Source organism: Carcharodon carcharias, chromosome 13 (assembly GCF_017639515.1).
Source record: "Carcharodon carcharias isolate sCarCar2 chromosome 13, sCarCar2.pri, whole genome shotgun sequence".
NCBI classification, from domain to species: Eukaryota; Metazoa; Chordata; class Chondrichthyes; order Lamniformes; family Lamnidae; genus Carcharodon; species Carcharodon carcharias.
The window spans coordinates 33,032,228-33,053,992 of NC_054479.1; the positions used below are offsets into that span (position 1 = coordinate 33,032,228).

The 21,765-nt window shown below is 39.5% G+C and overlaps 1 protein-coding gene across 17 annotated transcripts in view; it reads right to left on the reverse strand.

The window, feature by feature from the left end:
- The window catches only part of LOC121285500 (lysine-specific demethylase 2B-like), a 248,035-nt gene that overhangs the window by 203,574 nt on the left and 22,696 nt on the right, over positions 1 to 21,765 (reverse strand). For 10 of the 17 annotated variants that reach the window (XM_041202006.1, XM_041201998.1, XM_041201999.1 and 7 more), the window contains exons 2-4: positions 18,875 to 19,013; positions 17,968 to 18,046; positions 15,928 to 15,974 (exon numbers count right to left, since the gene is read on the reverse strand). In XM_041202006.1, coding sequence (XP_041057940.1) covers positions 15,928 to 15,974; positions 17,968 to 18,046; positions 18,875 to 19,013 — 265 coding nt within the window. Of the gene's footprint in view, positions 1 to 15,927; positions 15,975 to 17,967; positions 18,047 to 18,874; positions 19,016 to 19,297; positions 19,635 to 20,569; positions 20,708 to 20,870; positions 21,006 to 21,765 lie in introns of those variants that run through there. The other 7 variants (XM_041202011.1, XM_041202019.1, XM_041202009.1 and 4 more) reach the window with 4 other exon arrangements.

Genomic DNA, 21,765 nt, shown 5'->3' on the forward strand with positions numbered 1-21,765 from the left:
GGCAGCCAAGCATTAAATGGGACAGATTTTCATGTAGAGTAGTGGGGGTGGAAAAAAAATCATGCAATCACAAAAAAAAAGACACACATCTGGATGTTGTGATGGGGAAGCTATACGTTCTCCTTGGGTGGATAAGGTGGGGCATCTTCCACATCTGTAACCATCTTACATTATCAGGAAGAGTGGCACATCAACAGTTCACTGCCCATGCTAAGGAATGGAACTCAGTATAGTGCCGAAAATCAAGTCTATGCCCCACCACTTCATAGCACTGTCTTCACGCTACATGACACAGCACTACTGCATCATCATGTAGGCATACATTTTCAATTTACCTGGATGAGTCATCCAGTCTTTTTAGGACTCACTTATAAAAAAAATTATAAAACAAACTCCAAATACACTAAAATGACCTAACTTTATTTGTGCCTTTTATAACTACCTCAAACTGTCAGGAATGTTTTTGAGACAAGTTAATAATTGTAAATTATCCTAAAAAGAAGCATTTAAGTTCTACTTTTAAGTATCCCACACAACTTTTTTCTTTAAATGGAGAAATGAACAATAAATGGAAGAAATGGAAACAATTAACAGAAGATTACATCAAACCATCTGTTAACTATAACCAGATGGCAACGTAGATGATGCAATGATGAGCCTAGCCTGATAACTTCATGGGAACTGGAACATAACTGATGGCTAGATGAAAAGCACCCTATGAAGTGGATGGTCATCAAATGTTCATACAGAAGAAACTGTATTAAATATAAATATAATGTAATTGTATAGAAAGTATACCATGTTCAGCCAAACTATTCTACACTGGTATTTATGCTACACACAAATTTTGTCCCACCCCTCTTCATCTAATGCCATTGGCATAGCTTCCAATTCCTTTCTCTGTCATGTGTTTATCTAGCATACCCTTAAATGCATCATGTTCTATCAGAATTTTAAAAATGTCTTTTTATCAGTTCAGTGTAATGTACATTGTAACTGTTAAAGCATCAGTCATTTTTGAGCAAGACACTGTTCTAATCCCAAAACATTTGCATAACAAGAGTACATTGTTCTCATGAAACATGTTAAGTTTTAAATGTAGGTCAAAGCAAAAAGGTTATTTAGAGATATGTTAACATGTTATCCTGATTAGCTTACCCTGCAAAGATACTGACAATGACACATTTTAATGTTTGTATGGCCCTAGAGGTCATGGGAATAAAACCTCATTGTATAGCACAAGAGGATTTGTCAGGAAAAGCAAATCTCCTCAAGGAATTGGAAGATATTCAGACATAACTATGTTTCTGTAATGTCCTCGTTGCTAGAAATCACAATGTCTGACTTACATAGAATACAGACTTGCATTTATATAGCACCTTTCAAATACTCAGAACGTCTCAAAGTGCTTTACAGCCAATTAAGTACTTTTTGAAGTGTAGTTATTGTTTTTAATGTAGGAAACATAGCTGCCAATTTGCAAAGGGCAAGTTCCCACCAATAGCACATGCACAGAGAAAGCCAAATCAACTTAGCGTAAATGAAATTCAACTCAAATACAGAATATCTACTTCCTTCTAATCATGCATTTCCAACAACAAGCTGCCTTAGGTCCAACTGCGACATTTCCACCCAACAGGGTACATCAAGCATCCTTCTTAAAGGCATTTCCCACTGCAGATCTTTGTCCAGCCACAAGGAGGTATGTGCATACACCAAAGGTCTATTTGTTGCACTCCTATCACTGGAAATGTGTGACCTCTGTTTCAGATCTCCCCTTGAAGGAGATCAGGATATTACTGCATGAATAATCTTGGGAGGAAATGTACATATCACATCCACAGCAATAGCGTGTAAACTATTGTAAACTAATCTACTGGATAAAAACAAAAAAACTGCGGATGCTGGAAATTCAAAACAAAAACAGAATTACCTGGAAAAGCTCAGCAGGTCTGGCAGCATCAGCGGAGAAGAAAAGAGTTGACATTTCGAGTCCTCATGACCCTTCGACAGAACTTGAGTTCGAGTCCAAGAAAGAGTTGAAATATAAGCTGGTTTAAGGTGTGTGGGGGTTGGGGGGATCACACCAACCCCCTCCACTTCTCTCTCTCTCTCCCCGCCCCCCACACACCTTAAACCAGCTTATATTTCAACTCTTTCTTGGACTCAAACTCAAGTTCTGTCGAAGGGTCATGAGGACTCGAAACGTCAACTCTTTTCTTCTCCGCCGATGCTGCCAGACCTGCTGATTAATCTACTGGATAGACTGTTGAGTGTTTAATGCAACATCCTGCACTATCTTGAAAGTCTTACGAATTTAAAAACTAACAGCATAAAATTACAAAAGCTAAAGCATCTATTGATTCATTTCACTACTACAACAAAACCAGCTGGAATTTCAGAGTAATTTGACCAACTGAAGAATATGAACAACCAAACTTTTCTCCAAAAAAAAAGTTACTCCTGCTCACTATGCTCAGCAAACTGAAAAGAAACAAATGCACTATTATTGATGACTGGAGATATTTACTCAAGGCATTTAATGTATTCTAAGAAGATTAGTGAAGTCCAAGTGCTAAGAAACAATCTGAGGGTGTTATGCACTGATAGCAAAAACCGATTCACCAAGACTGGAGGTCAACAAGAGAAGCATTTTTGAAAATGTTCCATTCACCAGCGATCAAATAAAGCAGCTGCTACTGTTATTGCAGATGCTTCTTTAAGTCTGTTACAATCTACTTTTTAAAAACTGCACACAATCATACAGATCTGCAGAACAATAAGCTACAGAATGGCAGGATATGGGTTTGTGGCCACACTTCCCCAAAGGTCAAGCTTCTGACTTCAGCTGCACCATTATGAGGAGATGGTGAACAGATACTGGCTGCTTTTCCAGGGGAAAGGAAACTGGGTTGCAGAGATGATGTCAGCCATCCCAGGTCATCAATGTGAATCTCCTTATGGCAGCGTAAGGCCCAGCATCAGCAGGGACCTGAGAACAAGTTTCAAATTCATCCTCTTGGTTGGAGAAGCTGCAGAGATCTTTTAATGAAAAATGCAGCACAGCTTGCCTTTTTCAAAAAAAAACTATGCCTATTAAGCACCAAATGTAATTTTACAGCGTTGGAATTTTTTTTCTTTATAAACTTACACATATTCACATCCCCTAATTAATAGTGTGTGGGCAATTAAAGTTGATGCATTCTTATCTTTTTTGTGAGGTGTACTTTGATATCACTTGTTGTCGCAGTTATCAGGAGTTCACTACACAAGAAACTGAGCGTGAAGTTGCATCTTACCACTCTGATATATCGTTTGGACTTTCTTTCCCCTTTGGATGCCAAGCAAAACCACTTAAGGCACAGGCAGTCTAATGAGAGGCAGTTATTCCATTTAGATTAAATCCAAATCAAGCCGTTTAATACTTAGCTGACAAAATGTACAAAAAATGTTTTCAGCAGTCCATCCAAGAAATAGACATTTAAAATGTGCACAAAAACAAATTTATTTCTCACTTAAAAAATATAGAAGCTGTCCACAAAATCCCATGACAATTAGGGGCACTTAAAATATTAACTGTAAACCAAACTGTTGCAAATCACTTCAATTTACTCTTACAGAAAAAGGCCATAAAAATTCATACAAAAATACAAAATGGTTGTTCTATGTGAAATGTGACAGACGGCAAATCTATTTATCATATTCTGGGTGCCAGACAGTTCACACGAAAAGCCAATAAAAATAATAAAAAGTTAAATCATGCAAGGAAACAAAATATAACACTGTGAGCACAGTTTTTGCTGCTATCATTATTAGCTTACCAAATATAAAATGATGGAGTCCTAAGATCTGCAGAAGTGTCTCAAACATGTGTATTACTGCACTGTGCACACAAACATGCACTTTTATTCATATGGCTTCACTATTTATTATTTTTCATGCAAGCTTAATATGACTGTAAGCAGAAGCCACACACTTGCTCTCACAGCTTTTTTACATTTGGGACCAAAGAGACCATCTCAAAAAAATAAATGACCCAAACTTGTTTTAAGGAGAGTCTTTCAAATGTACCACATCATTTTTAACAACCACAAAAAATTTACAAATTTACTTTACTCACTTAACAATTGTAGAAATATTGGCCTATTTTTCCACTTGTTCACTAATTGTGAATGTAACAACATTTATGCTTACTTTTCCCCAATGAGTCAGTGTTTAAATCCTCACTTAACATTGTAGTTGTGTTCCTGAAAAGTGCAACTTTCGGTGAAACAATGTTAAGCGAATCAGATTTTCCCATTATAACCAAGGTAAAAATTGTAGTTAGATTCGGTAGGACCTGTCTCTGCAGAAAAAAAATTAAAACATTGTGCCTTGCAAGTTGAGCTACAATACATTACTAAAGTCATTTATTTGTAAATAAAATAAATTATAAAATAAAATAAATTTTAAAATATAAAAGAAACATGTTCTACTCACCTCCCATGTACTGCCTCTCTGGCTCCTACTTTTTCCCCACTCCCCGGCCTCCTTATCGCCACTGATTGTTCTCACTGAACATCAAGCTCTCCAACCTTCCTGGTTGCTGGCCAACACTCCTAGTTGCTGGCCAACCCTCCTGGTTGCTGGCCAACCCTCCTGGTTGCTGGCCAACCCTCCTGGTTGCTGGCCAACCTTCCTGGTTGCTGGCCAACCCTCCTGGTTGCTGGCCAACCCTCCTGGTTGCTGGCCAACCCTCCTGGTTGCTGGCCAACCCTCCTGGTTGCTGGCCAACCCTCCTGGTTGCTGGCCAACCCTCTTGCTCTCCACCTCTCTTGCCCACTGCTTCCGTCTCCCGAACCCCTGCTGTGAGCAAAGGCTTGACAGAGGAGCAGTGAGAGGCAGGAAGAGTGGCTTCGGAGCAAGAGCAGCTTCAAGTTGCAGGTTTGTAGAGGGAAGCCGCAAGCTGGAGAGGCGGAGAAGGGGAGGATCAGGGACTGGGAAGATCAACCAGCAACCAGCGGAAGGGGTGCTCATCAGCAAGATAGAGGGTCGGTCAAAAGCTGATGAGTAGGGGAACAGGAAAGGTAATTCCAAATGATGCCATTCAGTTTACGCAAACCTACATCACATCCGACAACAAAACTCCCAACACTAAACACGAGTATCCACCCTGATAACTGACCGACGTTAAATCAAAATGACTTAAAACGGGTAACTTAAAGCAAAGACATACTGTACTGTAATTTTAACATCACCGTGATGTGAAACATGCTAAAATTACAATATAAATCTGAAGTTAAAGCCCAGCCAGATTCAGCAGAGAAGTGCGGTGAGATCCCGTGGAAGAGTCTCATTTGCTTTGACATCCTGAGGTGTGTCTAAGATAATAGTGTGGCCAAAGGGGAATATCTTAAAAGGAGAAAAGAATAGTGAAGCTAAGGAGGGAATTCCAGGGCTTAAGGCCTAGGCTACAGAAGGTACAGCTAACAAAGGTGGAGCGAAGGAGGTGCAGGATGAGAACAAGGCCAGAATTGGGGCAATGCAGAGCTCTCGGAGAACTAAGTACTTAAGGAGGTTGAAGAGAGTAGCAAGGCTGTGGAGGGATTTGAAAAATGTATTTAACAGAGGAGCTCTCTCAAAGGCAAAGAACCTCTTTTGAGAGAGAGAACACAAACAAGCGTAGGTGCAATCTCACAGAAAATAATGGTAGCTCAATTTGACAAGATATTTGAACAAAATTATTTGTTCCAGAGGCTCATAACATTTTTTGAACTCGGTAAAAAAAATTGCTGATGGTATTTCAGCAGGGTCATTTTAACCTTGCCCGCTTAGTGGGAAACTGACAGGATTGGATCGACTGCCCATCTTACATCCTGAAATCAACGTAAAGTGAAATGGGGCAGAAGATAATATAGGCAGCTGGGTTTGTCCAATCAGTTTCAAACCAGGAGGATCCTTTTAAAATTTACACCATGTGATAAAATCAAGGTGGCAAGTATAAAAGCTAGAAGGTAATGACAACCTTTCTAAAACCTTAATAAGCCATCAGTTAGAGTGCTGTGTGCAGTACTGGACTCCAAACTATAGAAACGATATTAAGCCTTTAGAGAAGGTACAACACTGACTAACCAGGATACTGCCTGCTATAAGTAAAATATAAATAGGAAGAAAGACTTGAAAAAACAAGGCTGTTTTGTAAGAATAACACATGGGGTGATATGATAGTATTAATTAAAATCATGAAAGGTCGGGGCAAGATAGACAGAACAAAAGATTTTTGGTAGTTGTTCTGGGGTCGGGAACAAGGGACACAGATACAAAATCTCAGGGATTTAGAACAGAGAGCAAGAGAAACTTCTTTACACAGAAAATCATGAGGCCTTCTCAACTCCCAGGGTTAGTGCTTGAGACACAAACCATGTTGATGTAGGGTGGATAGGTAGTTCAATGAAAACAGGTAAAGGGATATGGAAACAGCGTAGGTAAGTGATTAGAACTATTTACTCGTACAGAGGGCAATTCCAACAGTGTGGTTGGGCCAAGTGGCCCATTTCTATTACATTTCATATGTAAAAACTTTCAGCCTCAAATAACCTTCTGACTACAGGTATCAGTAATATCAAGTATGCACAAAAAATATTGTTCATTTCTGTTTTTCTCTCTCCCTTCTGCTACATCTGTATCTCACTCTCTTTTCTTCCACTTACTCTCTCCACCCATTTCCATTTCTCCTAGCCTCCCTGTTTTAGCTTCCTTCATTCTTCCCTGCTCTTCTCCCTTTCCATTCCCATCGATCTTTTTTTAAGCCTTTCTTTTCCTGATAGTTTTGTGCAGCAATATCTGTTCAGGCTGGCTTCCTCGGTTTCAACACAGGACCCTCTTCACAAAGCACCGCAGATACTTTCTGTCTTCCCCACAATGCAAGGCTCTCTGCTTCACTGTTTTTAATGCACCCAGGTCTCTACCGGAGTTTCCGACTGTATCCCGGTCCTATTTTCCTTTCAGCCCTTATTGCTGTTGTTTTTATAATTATTCCCCCTGTGCTGATTTTCTACAGTTAACTCCCCACAGGCATACCTGCTGTCTCCACTCTGCCCAGCTGACTCTCACACTGCTCTCACCTCCAGGTCCGCATGGGTTCCAATTTTATCTGTTGCCAATTTTTTCTGCACTAAAAATCACATTGAACCAGGTTCAATAGCTGCAGCTATTTGGAACAAGCATACAATGCAAGAACCACAATGCTGTACCACACAGAGCCAACTCACATCACCCTCCATTAAATATTGCCAGGACTGTCAGACTGTCCAAGGCAGCAAATGAACTATTAACCTTTCCTGATTTTTGTTTTTGTGATGCCATACCACAATTTACCAAAATTATTGAATTCATAACTCACCATTGAATTCGATCTCACAAATTGTCATGGTGGGATTTGAACCCATTACCTCCAGTTTACTGGTCCAATACCATAACTACCACATCATCATACCGCTCCTAAATACGATATAAAATTAGTGAACAATGGAAAATGTGTCTTATTTTGTCTTTTGCTACAATAATCTAACTCAAAATTTTACACTTTCAATTAAGCTTAGAGAAGAATATCCTTTGCTGCCATCTAGAAAATTAGAGTTGAAAGAGGATTCTCATCAGACAGCCTTTAACATACACACAATTCACGAGTGGTCAGGATTTACTGTTCATCATTAGTATTTGTAAAGGAAGGGACAGAAATCTGCTTTGATTTATTATATAAAGAGATATCACTGGCCAATTTTTCAGCACGAGAATTCAGCTGAATATTTTTCAAATGGAAGTTGCCTCATTTCTGCTTTAAAAGAGCTCTTTCTTTTTCAAGTTGTAATCTAATTTTGGAGGAAACTTCAAGTTAAATGAACTCTTCAACGTCACAAGCGCTAGCACTGTGGAGTCCATTCCATTCATGCTGCAAGGGGAACTCCATAGCACGGGCAACAACACAAAACAGCTGCCCACATGCAAACTTGCAATTTTCATTTTCTACCAGTGGATTTTCCCTAACGATTTAGAGTGTTTTGTACAGGCCAGCAAACAGGAAAGGTGCTTACCCATGCTGGTACCAATAGCCACTTACATTTGCTGTTTTCTCCAGCAATTGGAAGTGCTCTCCGCTCCTCTAGTGGTAGCAAAACTGCCTCTTTTTACACTATAACTTAGCTACCAAAGTCAGAACTGCAGTCTGCAGCAACAGAGTCACAGATGGGGGTGTGACTTTGCATTATTTTAGACATTGATCATAAGGGAGCTGACTTCAATCCTCTCCACCCTTGCTCCTCAATTTTGCCATATACAATGAGGTATTCTGTGTCAGCTTATTTTAAAAACAAAAATCCAGAACACTAAACAAGTCTGAAATCCCCATTTCCCCAGTCACTTTTTAATTAAATACATGATCGCTTTATACAATACACTAAGTGTATGTGCACCAGCAAGCCATTTAAAACAACTTTCAAATCTCATTTGCTCTAAATTACAAAATAGTTTAACACAGATTCAACTGCTCAGGAAAAATCTTTTTAAATCCGGATTTTATGAAATTCTAATAAATGGAGGAAACCCGAAAAGTGGTTCAATTCCATCAAAACACTTTCCACTTGCTCTCTGAACGTAAACCCAGTGACAATGTTGTTCAACACTTCATCCCAGGTGACTGAAGTTAATTACCTGACCTGCTTTTAATTGGCTCCTGTGACAGTCTGTAATCCCAAAGGAATCTGAGCTGTCACAGTTTTTTTAATCAATTAGTCTTCCCTCATTGTGATTGCTAATTATGTTTTACTGAATACATACTATAGTCGATGTTCCTCTAAACTTTCCCTTCTTCCTTTTTAGCTTTAATATGCCATCCGACAGATTGCGCCTCCCTACATCCTTACTGTGATAAGTTCAAACTTGGTGTGCAGTCTCAAGGCTCTTAAATATTATTAAAGCCAATTTTATGAATAATATATCTTGGCCTATTTTTGAAGTCTTAAAATGCTTTAAAAAGTCTTAATTTATCTTTCCTTCTGCTTACAATTCTCAATCTTGTGACAATCCTAGTTTAGCATTGCCTCATCTTCACTTCTGGATTGACCTCATTTCCTTTACTCTTTTCAAAATTGGTGGCATCCTGCACAAACTAAAATTTTGCAACAAAACAGGGACTGTCAGGGCAAGCATGCATAAATATCACTGGGCTGTCAGAACAAGCCTGGCAAGACAAAACCAAACAAAAAAGGTACAGGGAGAAAGATACTGTAAAAGGAAACTGCAGAATAAAGAATATTTTAATTTATAAAGAAATCTTGGGAGTTAGAATCAACTGCATTTCATAATGCTTCACTGAATATTCTGGTTACACAACAAATTGACAATTTTTTTTCTTTAAAAACTGAGGAATATTACAAGCATGAAGGACACTTGAACACACAGTGGATTAGGTGAACTGCCTCTCACCTTAAGTGAGCAGCTACAATCTTGAAAATCTCATTGAAGGATGAAGATTGCAAATTATGTGACCATCAGCCCAAACCAGAATATATTGAAACAAAGAGTCAAGAAGCTGCTCTCCAAAGAAAAAGAAAAATTCTATGGAGTCGTCATAATCCTGTTTTTAAAATATAGTTTATTCTGTGGTGCATTAAGCATTAAGACTGTATGTGTTTGCAACTAAGGAATGGGAATGGATACAGAATTGAGTCCTGCTCTATTTAATTTCCTTTCCAAGCTATAAAAAAACAGGAATGAATCAAAAGGTTCTTAGCAATGGGGTGTGGGAGAAGAGAAAAGAAAATTGGAACCAAGGACATTACTACAGAACTCTATTTACTCCTCCACCTCCAACCTAATCTGGCTGAAGTCTGTTCAATTTACAGGCTGCAGTGCAGCAATTTGTTAAATTTATTTCCAAAGCAGTTCTCAGTCCTGTGTCCTCTACCGCCAAGGAGGACAAGGATAGCATCATCATGAAACATCATATCCAAATCACGCAACATCCTGACTTGGGCAAATTTGCAGTCAAAATCTTGCAATTCCCCAACTAATACCATTATCACATGGACCACAGAAGTTCAAGAAGACTTGTCAGGACAGCTAGGTTGGACAATAAATTGACCATCTGCTAAGAACAAATTAGCCTCAGCGCTCCTGTGTTAAAAGTTACAAGAAGTGTAACCACGGTTCATGTCATCCATTGACCAGTTCAAGTGTGTGAATGGCATAAAAAAACAAAATCAGGCTATGATGCTCACCTCCTCACTCCAGTAAATAACTTCTAGTCTAGACAAGTAACCAGTTGGGCATTATATATAGTGACTGCTGGCTCATCCAACCAAAGTGCAACAAAATGTCTCTGAAATGAGGGAAGAGGAGATGAGAATCTCAAGGGGAAAATTAAGTAGATGTGTTGTTTTTAAATTAATTCATTACTCTCCTTTTAATATTGACAGTACCGCCATTTTATAATGATTTTATATAGCAGATACTACTAAAGATCTGTAAATCAATCGAGCATACTGGTCGATCCCATTTTTCTGACCCCAAAAACTACACTTCTGTGAATACTCACCGATTAAGTTGACCCCTTTTTCACCCACGACACGCTTTAGTTACATTTGTAGTCAATCTCAAATTTTTTGCCCCAAAAGTGCATGTTTGACTGATAAGTGGGCGCAAGGGACCAAGCTGGTGACAGGGGCCGTGTTGCGAAGATACATGGGAGTTGAAGACATGTCCACACAGAGCAGTCCTTACATGGCGAACGATGAAGAGAGGTTAATCTTCTAATCAAATGTCTGAAGCTGGTTTCAAGTTAAAAATCATAACATTTGCTAACAAGTCAAATCACTGCATGGCAGTGATGGAATTCAGTATTAATGAAAAACCGTGTGAGAATGGAAGCAGAAACCCGCCCTGAACAAAATGTCCAACACCAAATGCACAATGAGAACCAGGATCAGCAGTGACTTGATCTTAAGAAGCATGTAACCAAATGGGCTCTCAAATCCTCAGAATAGTTTTATCCACACCAGAAATGCAATGCGTAAATGTATGCACTTAGGTGGGCCAAATCAAACCCCGAGTCCAGCAAAGATTTCAGAGCAACAATTAGTTGATGTAGCCGCTTTATGGAACGAAAATGTCTAGTGTTGCAGAACACCAAAATTGCTTAGAGACTACCAAAAGGCCTCACTAACAAAAATTACCAATTTCCAGCGATTCATCACCAGACAGTGGAAAAAACACACATACCCATTGTGTCACATCGGCAACATAGATGAAATACCAATGAATTTCAATAGGCCTGGCAATTGAACTGTGCATTGGAAAGGTTCAAAAACATTTCTAGTGAAAACCACGTGAAAACGAGATTCACAGAGGTGCTAGCCTATTTGGCCGACAAAACAAAAATAAAGCCTATGGTAATTTTCAAATGTTAAACCATGCCAAAAATCACATTCCCTGCAGGAGTTTTTGTGCATGTCCATGACAACAGTTGGATGTAATGGTGGGCTGAAGTTATGTATGTACATGTTCAGATCGCATATAATCAATGAGATCAAGAGAAACCTGTGAATAAGTAACACCCAGATTGCAGTATTCCCAGAGGTCTAACGTCCATAGTCCAACCTTTGGATGCATCTCTCAACAAACCATTCAAGGGTCATGTTTGCAACGATGGGTGGTTGATAGAGAAAAAGAATCATCACAAAGAGTGAAAATATACATGCTGCCCCGCTTGATGTTTTGTGTGGTTCTGTCATCAAGTTGTGGGGTGCTGTTTGTGCACAAAATGTCATCAGATTGTTCCAAAAAAAGGGTAATGCGGAGAAAGATGATTTGCTGTGGAGGGATCATTCTGAAACCGAAGACGCTATTTCTGAACCAGAGTGGAATCCTTACGATGATGCCATTGCTAAAGTAACTCAATGAATTTGATGAACATTTTTGTGACAGATGCTGAAGACAATGAATTTGACGGTTTTTAAAATGCTTTCACTGTGATTAAAGGTATCTTTTTACAATTAATTTATTCAATAAACTGTGCAACATTAATTTAATATGAAATGTCAGTGTTATGTTTTATTTCCACATGTTTAAATGGCAACAACCCACACCGGCAGTTCAAATTTTATACTTGGTGTATAAGTTGACTCCTAATTTTGAGATGGTTTTTGGAAACTTCAACAGTCAACTTATACGCCAATATCTATAGTAGTTTGAAACTGGCAGTCGCTTAGACCAAAGTAAAGTTATACTGTTGGTTCTGCATCATTCTCTGCTAGGTAAGTAGAGTGCAGGGCTTAGATATATGCACAGAGATCTGCTCGCATGCATTTAATTGCCAGAAAAAGAAAGACTCTATGGAGAAGGATGCACCATCTATGTCTAACTAAGGAAGTCAAGGATGGTATCAAATTGAAAGAAAAGGTGTACAATGCTGCAAAGATTAGTGGTAGGCTAGAAGATTGGGATCTTTTTTCACAAACCATCAGGGGACTAAAAAATAAAGGTGAGAAAGATCAGAGTATGAGAGAAAACTAGCAAGAAAATAAAAACAGACAGTAAAAGCTTCTACGAGTATATAAGAAAAAGAGTAGCTAATGTAGGCACTGGTCCACAAGAGGATGAGACTGAGAATTAATAATGGGAAACAAGGAAATGGCAGAGACTTTTAGCAAGTATTTTGCACATTTCTTCACAGCAGAAGACACAAAAAACATTCCCAAGAATAGTAGAAAAACAAGAGGCAAGAGGGAGGGATGACCTTAAACAATCATAAACACGAGAGAAAAAGTAATGAAAAAACTAACAGGCCTAAAGGCTGCCAAGTTCCCTGGATCTGATGGCCCACAACCTAGGGTCTTAAAAGAAGCAGCTACAAAGATAGTGGATGCATTCGTGCAATTTTCCAAATTTCCCTAGATTCTGAAAAAGTCCCAGCAGATTGGAAAACCACAAATCCATCACTTCTATTCAAGAAAGAAAACAGAAAGCAGGATATTTCAGGAAGGTAGCCTAACATGCGTCATTGGAAAAATACTAAAATCCATTATTAAGGAGTAGGAGCACAAATAGCTTTTCTACCTATTTTTGTTTATCAGCAAATTTGGCTACAAGACAGTCAGTCCTTTTATCCAAGTCAATATTATAGATTGTAAATAGTTGTGGCCCAGCACTTATCCCTGTGGCACTCCACTCGTTTGCCAACCTGAAAATGATCCCTTTATCCCAATTCCCTGTTTCGTGTTAGCTAACCATTCCGCTATCCCTGTTAATATGTTATCCCCAACACCATGAGCTCTTATGTGTAGCGGCCTTTTATGTGACACCTTATCAAATGCCTTTTAGAAATCCAAATACCTTACACATACTAGTATCCCTTTATCCGCCTTGCTGGTTACATCCTCAAAGAACTCTAATAAATTTGACAAACATGATTTCCCATTCACAAAAACATCTTGATTCTGTTTCATTGTGTTATGATTTTCTTTCTAAATGTCCTGCTACTACTTCCTTAATAATGGATTTTAGTATTTTCCCCAATGGCAGATGTTAGGCTAACTGCCTATGGTATCTCATTAGAACATTTCATTAATGATGAAAAACATAAATAACCAAATCCAGCTGGATTGATAAAAAATTCCAAATTACACATCCACACATCAACATTTAGAGGCCAGCTAAGCAGCATTTCTGCATAAGCATTGTGGCTAGATTATAAGATTTCAATCCAGTTTTTGTTTCGTTTCTTTCCATTTAACACAGGCAGATTAATTCTAGACTGATTAGAACCTTTTGCAATGTGATCCTATTTTAGGCTGCAATAATACCGCATTATTGTTTTGAGACCATGAACGCCTGTTATAATCTGCCCACTAAGAGAGCTTAGTGCATGTGTTTGCATGATGTGTAGATAATTCTCACAGCTGCTGCTTTTAATGTTAACAGCTCTTTAAACATGAAAAATATTTTTCAGTGAGTTTATAAATGCCTGTCACTTCTTAAATTCAGCTTCATACCACATGGCAGCGAAACACTGCATGATGCCAAACCAAAGAGGAAAGAGGAAAAATAGGAAAATGGGGCGGTCACACCCCTTGGCCTTAGCTCATTCGTAAGTTGGTTCAGGACTTGACTCCAGAGTTATGCCTCCAGTTTCTAAAAGCCAGGGCACAGCCACAACAATGTAATTAAAAAGGGCAATGGAATGTTGGGTTTTATCTCAAGACGCTGAAATGCAAAGTGAGGAAGTGATGCTTCAATTCTACAAAGCCTTGGTTAGACCTTGTCCGGAGTGCTGCGCTCAGTTTTAGGCACCAAACCTCAAGAAAGATATACTGGCATTAAAAGAGGTGCAATATGGATTCACCAGAAATATACCAGGGCTTGCTTAATTATGAGGACATGTTGCATTATTTTGGCTTGTACTTCTTAGACTTAGGAAGGTTGAGGAGTGATCTAAGGCTCCTTCACCACCACTTTCCAAATCCACAACCACTACCATATAGAAGGACAAGGGCAGCAGATAGATGGGAACACCACCACCTGGAAGTTCCCCTCCAAGTCGCTCACCATCCGGACTTGGAAATATATCGCCGTTCTTTCACTGTCGCTGGGTCAAAATACTGGAACTCTCTTCCTAACAGCACTGTGGGTGTACCTACACCACATGGACTGCAGCGGTTCGAGAAGGCAGCTCACCACCACCTTCTCAAGGACAACTAGGGATGGGCAATAAATGCTGACCCAGCCATCGAAGCCCACATCCCATGAATGAATAAAAAAATGAAAGCATTTAACATTATTAAGGGAGCCAAGGGTAGATACAGAGAAACTATTTCCTCTTGTGGGGAACTCACAACAAACAGAGGTAGCTTTAAAATTAGAGCTCGATTACAATGAAGTAAAATCAAACAGAACTTTTACCCACAAAGGATAGTGGAATTACTATGAGTGCTAGGACAATTATAATTTATTTGAATGTGACAGATTTTTATTAGATAAGGAGATCAAGGGATATGGAGTTGAAGCATAGATCAGCCATGATCTAATTGAATGGAAGGATAGGCTCGAGGGATTGAATGGTCTACTCCTAATATTTCTTTGGCTGTCCCCATGCACACCCAAAGATCAATCTGCATGATCACAAAAATAGCAATGGAACTGTGGCCTAAATATATTCATTTATAACTTAAGATTTATATACATTATAAATAATCTGAAAGTATAAAACATAGATCAATGTTTCAGGAGCATGTAAAACTTGTTACGTGACTGATCAAGGCAAGATGATATAGATATTCCTACTGAAGGATCAGCAATATCCTTATAATTACTAAATTTCCATCTAAAACAAAGATAAAGGCAAAATACCGTGGATGCTGGAAATTTGAAACAAAAACAAAAAATGCTGCAAAAACTCAGCAGGTCTGACAGCATCCGTGAAGAGAAAGTCAGAGTTAACATTTCGAGTCCGTATGACTCTTCAGTCATACGGACTCGAAACGTTAACTCTGTCTTTCTCTCCACAAATGCTGTCAGGCCTGCTGAGTTTTTGCAGCATTTTTGTTTTTGTTCCAATTAAAGCAACTAAATTACAAATTTAATGTTGATGTTCAACCCTTCAGAGACAAAAACATGAAAAGTACAAAGATAATATTTTACAATCATATCCCCAATGATAACTAAATAACCGTTTTTCAGTGTCTTGCTTCTTGCACAATGCTCAGTGATTTCATTTGTCAAACTCAAGCCTGGGGGAAGAGTACCTACGGACAAAGCACTTTTATTCATTTAAAATTAATATAGTTAATCTTCCTCAAATATGACGGCAAATGGCATTCAGTTCTACATATTTAAAGCCAAGGTGTTGCATGGCAACAAAATAATTCCACCTCGTATATTGCAAATTTCACTTACCAACAAACAGTTTTACATCCCTGACACTGAAATCGCTATCTGGCGTTCTGCGGTTGGAAGACAAGAAATTAAATATTTAGTCTCACATTCTTTCAGTATGAAAAAAAAGTTTTAAAACATGAGATTATCAATTGCTAAATAAAGTCTAGTCCCAATATTTCGCCATTATGATTACAGGCATAATTGCCTATTTACATAGTACGATATTGGGCGGTATTTTCAGCTCAGTTGTGCATTGATTTACTATTTCACATTGCACGTGTGGGCGCTTTCTTTGTCCAATCGGGCGTTTCCAACTCGAACCCGAGATTTAACTCAGGACTCCAAGCAATCAAAAGGCTGCTTAATCGATCCGAGGATTTGACATTCCGTGTACCATCCCACCTACCTAAACACATTGGCTGTTCTGGTGGTGCAATATCAACATGGATGCGTGAATTCAGTTTTACAAAAATACGATAAATCTAATTCCTTGTAGAGTTGTCTGTCGTTAGAAGACATGGGGAATGTATAATTAACTACGATCTTTCCACTTTATGCTAACGTTCAAGACTAAAATTTACAGTACATTAAACTTAGTGGGTCTGTTTCAGATCCATTTTCCAATTTGTTCGGGCCATTTTGGTGTCAGTATTTTGCAAACCCCTCTCGTCAACATATACATCCTCAAAATAAATGTCCGAACTCAGCCAATGCATTCCTTGACTGCATCAGCCATCCACAGAAAACTGGCTGCCGTTTATGTGACCGTTTTCTCTATTTAAGGTATAACCTTGGAATGCAGAGTTCACCAGATCAACGTGCTGCTTTTAGGTGGAAACTTAATAGGGCAGTCGCCGATTATCATTTCCATCAAAAAAAACCTTCATGGTTATAAGGTATGTCACATTAACTGCACTTTGCTGTATCAATTTAAGTTAATGTGTCATCTCCGCCACCCCCGCCCCCCATGTGTTGTAACTACTGTCTTTCAAGGGCTATCACGTCGGGCAGCCGAAAATGCTTGTGGAGCGCTTGCTTGGCAAGACTGCATTTGACACGATCTGTCCCCAAACCAAATTTAGGGCCACGGAAGTCGAACAGTATCATGTTAAAGTTTGTTTTCTCCCCCTCTGCAATGTAATTATTGGTCATCTGTACAGAAATTTTAAGATACTGCATTCACTTCTTCAGAAAGCAAAAGCCTATTCGAGCATATTATTCTGTTTTAAGACCAATCCTGGCCAGTGCTATGCCCGCAAGGCCTCGAATAGACAGGTCACATGGATATTGAGGCTGCTGGGATCATGATTTAGGTGTGATAGCATCTGAAGATGCCAATGAGAAAATACGTGTTTTTCCCCCCCTCTCCAGATTCACGATCTCATCCTATTAGGGAAAGCGCCACATTCCATAATATATCCGTTTTGGGGGTGTTGGGTACCCGGCGCAGTTTTCTCCAATGGAAATGCTGAAAAGTAGTTAAACTTTTAGAATTGCTTGCTCCGGTGAAAATAAACAGGCGTGAAGAAGTTCCCGTATCTAAATCTCCTTTAGCATTCTTCCGTGTGCCTGATCGGGAAAAGGGTTAATAAGGATATCTGTGTGGACTGAAAGAGCGTGTAAGTCGGAAGGATACGCAACTGGAGATTCAAATTGCCAATCTTCACGGTAGCATCGCCGTATCATGGTTAGTTTATTGCCTTAATGTGATGTGTTTGCTGGCAGAAGTGTGCCGTAATCTGGAATTCCATCCAATTATTTAATCTGGAATGTGGTTGATGAAATCCTAATCTTGTTGTAAGGGCTTGCTTTCAACAGCACCTGCTTCTTATACTGGACATAAAGGAGGGAGATTATGATTTGGAATGAGGGAAAGAATTCTACGATTCTGTGAACATCTTACGCGAGCGCTACATTAAGGTCATTTTAGTCTATTTCAGGTCACGAATCAAAGAGGGCAATTTACGTGCCTAACAAGCATATCGATGGCATTTGCTGTAAATGTTTAGGAACATCACTAAATAAATGTAATCTAAACATATCTATTAGAAAACTTACTTGATTCCTAGACCATCTTTGTCCCTGAAGATAATGGGGACCTTGATAGTCTCTCTCTGCACATATTCAAGGGTAAAATCTGTTGCGACATACAGTAAAACTTAACTTTAGGAGAGAAGCGAGAAAAGTCAACCCAACAATATATATAGTTTATCAAAAAGAGACGTAATCGCTCCTTATAGGCATCGTCATAGATTGAACAGGGATTTGCCCAGGACTCTTATTTTACAACTTCACATAGCAAAACGAGTTATTAAGATCAACGTAGCTCTTCATATGAATCCGTGGAGCCAATAATGCAGCCGCTGTTTAACAATGTATCTCCATTGAACCTGGGTTGACGGCCACTTGCTTAAAAAAAAATTGGCAGTCGCTTTGATTCGCTCTCCCGCCCCCACCCCCACTCCTCATGTAACGCTGGCCAAATCCCTGTTGGACAAATTGCTGCAAATACAGGCGGTTCAAATAATAGCAACATGCAAATTATAAAAGAAAATAAACGATATCAGCAAGTCTACGTATAGTTATTTTATTTTGTGGATGGATTAAGAGGATTTACAATCCACACAGCTACATACATAACATTACGATTATCCTTTCTCAGATACAGCCGTTTTTTTTTATAAATAAAACGTCTCAATGGTTTTCCTGTTTTTCAAACGTCATCTCATTTTGAAATTGATTGCACAGTAAAATTTTTTATGCACAGGGAAAAATAATGGGTTGGATTGTGAAATAATGACGATACTCGTCAAACTCTGAAGTCATAGCCAGCCTTCACGGCGGGAAATTCGAGACTCAGGCAGAGTCCACTGACCAGGCAAGCTGCAGTACTGCTGCTGCTGCAGTCGCAAACAGGACGGGATTTACTGTACATTTAAAAATACACCTCTCTCCCAATTCTTACCTTTTCCTTTCATAAAGTGCACGTAACTTGAATTGTATGAGGCAATACTAAGCTTTTCCTCCACATCAAAAGTCCTCATGCTGGCTATGTCATCGTCTGAGAGGTCCTCATTGTCATACCGCCTTCTACAAAATGTGCGCTATAAACAGAACAGAACCAGACCTATATGTAACGCTACACCAGTGTTGAACCCACAGCCATTTCAAATATTAGATTTCATAATGAAACATTGTATTTGTGTATTGGCTAGGTATTAAATTTAACCTTATGAATGTGCACGTTTTTTGAACAGGATCAGTTTATAAAACACGACTAAAGTTTACATTTGTATATGGGTTGCACGCATCGAATGGAGAAACAGGACGTACTTCATATGCAAACATATCATTAGTACTAAGTAGCTGGAGGATGAATTAGAAGTACCTTTAACATCATAAATGGACGTTTGTAAATCTATCAATTTAAAGACATTTACGACTCTTAGGTATTTTAATGAAGCCGTCCCACCGCGGTCCTTTCTTCGTACATTTTGCATTTTAAACGTGTTTATGTGCATTTTTTTCCTCTTTAAGATTACAAAAACTGCAATTGTTGAAACAATTTCATAATTCGTGGTCCAGTTTCTAAAGCAGCATGATTTTGTTTACACTTCGTAGCCTGCTGAAGCACCTTTCAGACCTGCTGTGTTATATTACTCGACATTTGCTCAAGTCCGAGAAGGGATCAGATATAAAAGTGAAATCTCGATGCAAACGACGCTGGAATTCAATTTGCTGCAATACTTTTGCAAACACTTACGGTCTGACCGTCTTAGACCAAGTGGGAGCCCGGTCCAAGCAAATTAAAGGCGAGTTTTTCCACACAGCAAGATTTGAATTATTTTTAATACCACTGGCATATGAAAATTAGGGCGGGGTGAGCGGGCATGCAAAAAAAAATGAAATAAAACGGAAAAGTGAAGTTTCAGGTTCCTCATTTTTAAAAAAAAACTCATTTTGGAAGCAGCAGGGTTTTGTAAACATGGGCAATATTTTTTTGCCAGCTCTCTCGTCGCTAGGCGTCCGATTCGAGCGAATACGAGACGAGTTTGAAAAGCACAAACCCAGTCCCTCGGTATTGGGCTTTTACACGTCTCCGGCGTATTTTTTTTTTGTTTGTCTTTAAAAACAGAAAGTCACTCGGAGGGAAGGAGATTCGGGAAGGTGAGGACGGAGGAGGGGGAACACGGAGGAGGAGGGGGGTCAAGATGCTTTGGGGGGGGGGGGGGGGGGGGGTGGTGGGTGAAACTAGGCCGTCGAGCCTGGGTTGTAGGATGGAAAGCGGCCAGCGGGAAGCAGCGCTTCCTCCCGCAGACACTGTAAACACACCAGAGCCACTCACTTCAGACACTTCCCTCACAACTTGGAAAAACCGTGACTAGGGCGGAATATTAAAAAAAAATAAGCGAGAGAGAGAGAGAGAGAGAAAGACATTTAAAAAAAATAAACCCCCCCTCACTGACCCTCAGAATTAAAACAGGAAGCCACTACCCTTCCACACCCCCCCAAAAAAAAAACAAAATAAAAACAAACAAGAGGCCATTTCAGCTCCAGTCACACGGTGACTGCTCCCCTCCATATCACTAGTAGCTGCATAAATCCTCTCTCTCTTTTAATATGGCATTAAAAACTCGTTACGTTACAAAAAACTACAGACCAATCTTCGTCCAGACTCTTTCTCTACATCCATTTTTGAGATAGCATTACTCTAAATCACCAATGCATCACCCAGGATTTTGTGAATCCAAATAACTTTCAGTCACTCTACAGCCCGTGTAAAAAGACACCATTTTTCTATAGGACTCTATTGCATATGACGTCATACACTCCCAAAGCCAGAAAACACCTTACGTCATGTCGTTTTCCCCTTTTTAAAATCAGGAATTTTCTTTCCATACCCAACCGTGCATAAAAAAATAATTAAATCCTCTCCGCTTTGCAGGTTATTAAAATGCACCTTTTTTTTCCTCCTCCCTCCTCCTCCTGTTTAAATGTGCATTAGGGGGGTTTGCGTGTCCCCCGCAGTTTTGCAGCAGCGGATTGTTTGCGATGCAGAGCCGCACGCACGCACGCAGAGCGCCGCTTGCACCACTTCCCTGCAATCGGAATGTTCCACAGCCCAAAGACCGTGTTAACACTGAGCTCGCATGACCGTGCTAAATGCAATCCTTTGCCAGGATTTAACTGGCTGGAACACCCTTACGTTTGCAAGTTCAAGAAGTCCAATCAGCCCAGATGACAGTCTCGAAATAAATGCCATGTTGCACATTCTTTAATTAATGCACAGCCTGTCTGTCTGTGTGTGTGTGTGTGGGTGGTAGGGAAAAAAAGTACCGGAGACTGTCAATTACCAATCGCCAGTAAGAGGTCAATGCTAACTCTCAGCATTGAGTTACCCGTTCACACTATATTGAATCCGAAACTTTTGATTTTTAAACAACGGAATAGCTGCCCAGCAAATGTTTGTCCTGCACGAAAATTAAATTCTAAAGAGGTTTCTGAAATTCTTAAGTGAGAATAATCGGAATAGTCAAAGTCTCAGAATGCACTACGTCTGCTGCCCTTAATTTTTTTTATTCAGTCGTGAAGTGTGGGTGTCGCCAGCAAAGACAGCATTTAATGTCCACCCACAACTGCCTCAAAGTGGTGGTGAGTCACCTTCTTGAACCACTCCAGTCCATGTGGTGTGAGTATTCCCACAATGTTGTTGGGTAGGAAATACCAGGACATTGACAGCAACAATGAAGGAATGGCAACATATCTCCCAAGCCAGGATGGTGTGAGACTTGGGGAGAACCTGCAGGTGGTGACGTTCCCATGCACTTGCTGCCCTTGTCCTTCTGGACCTCAAAT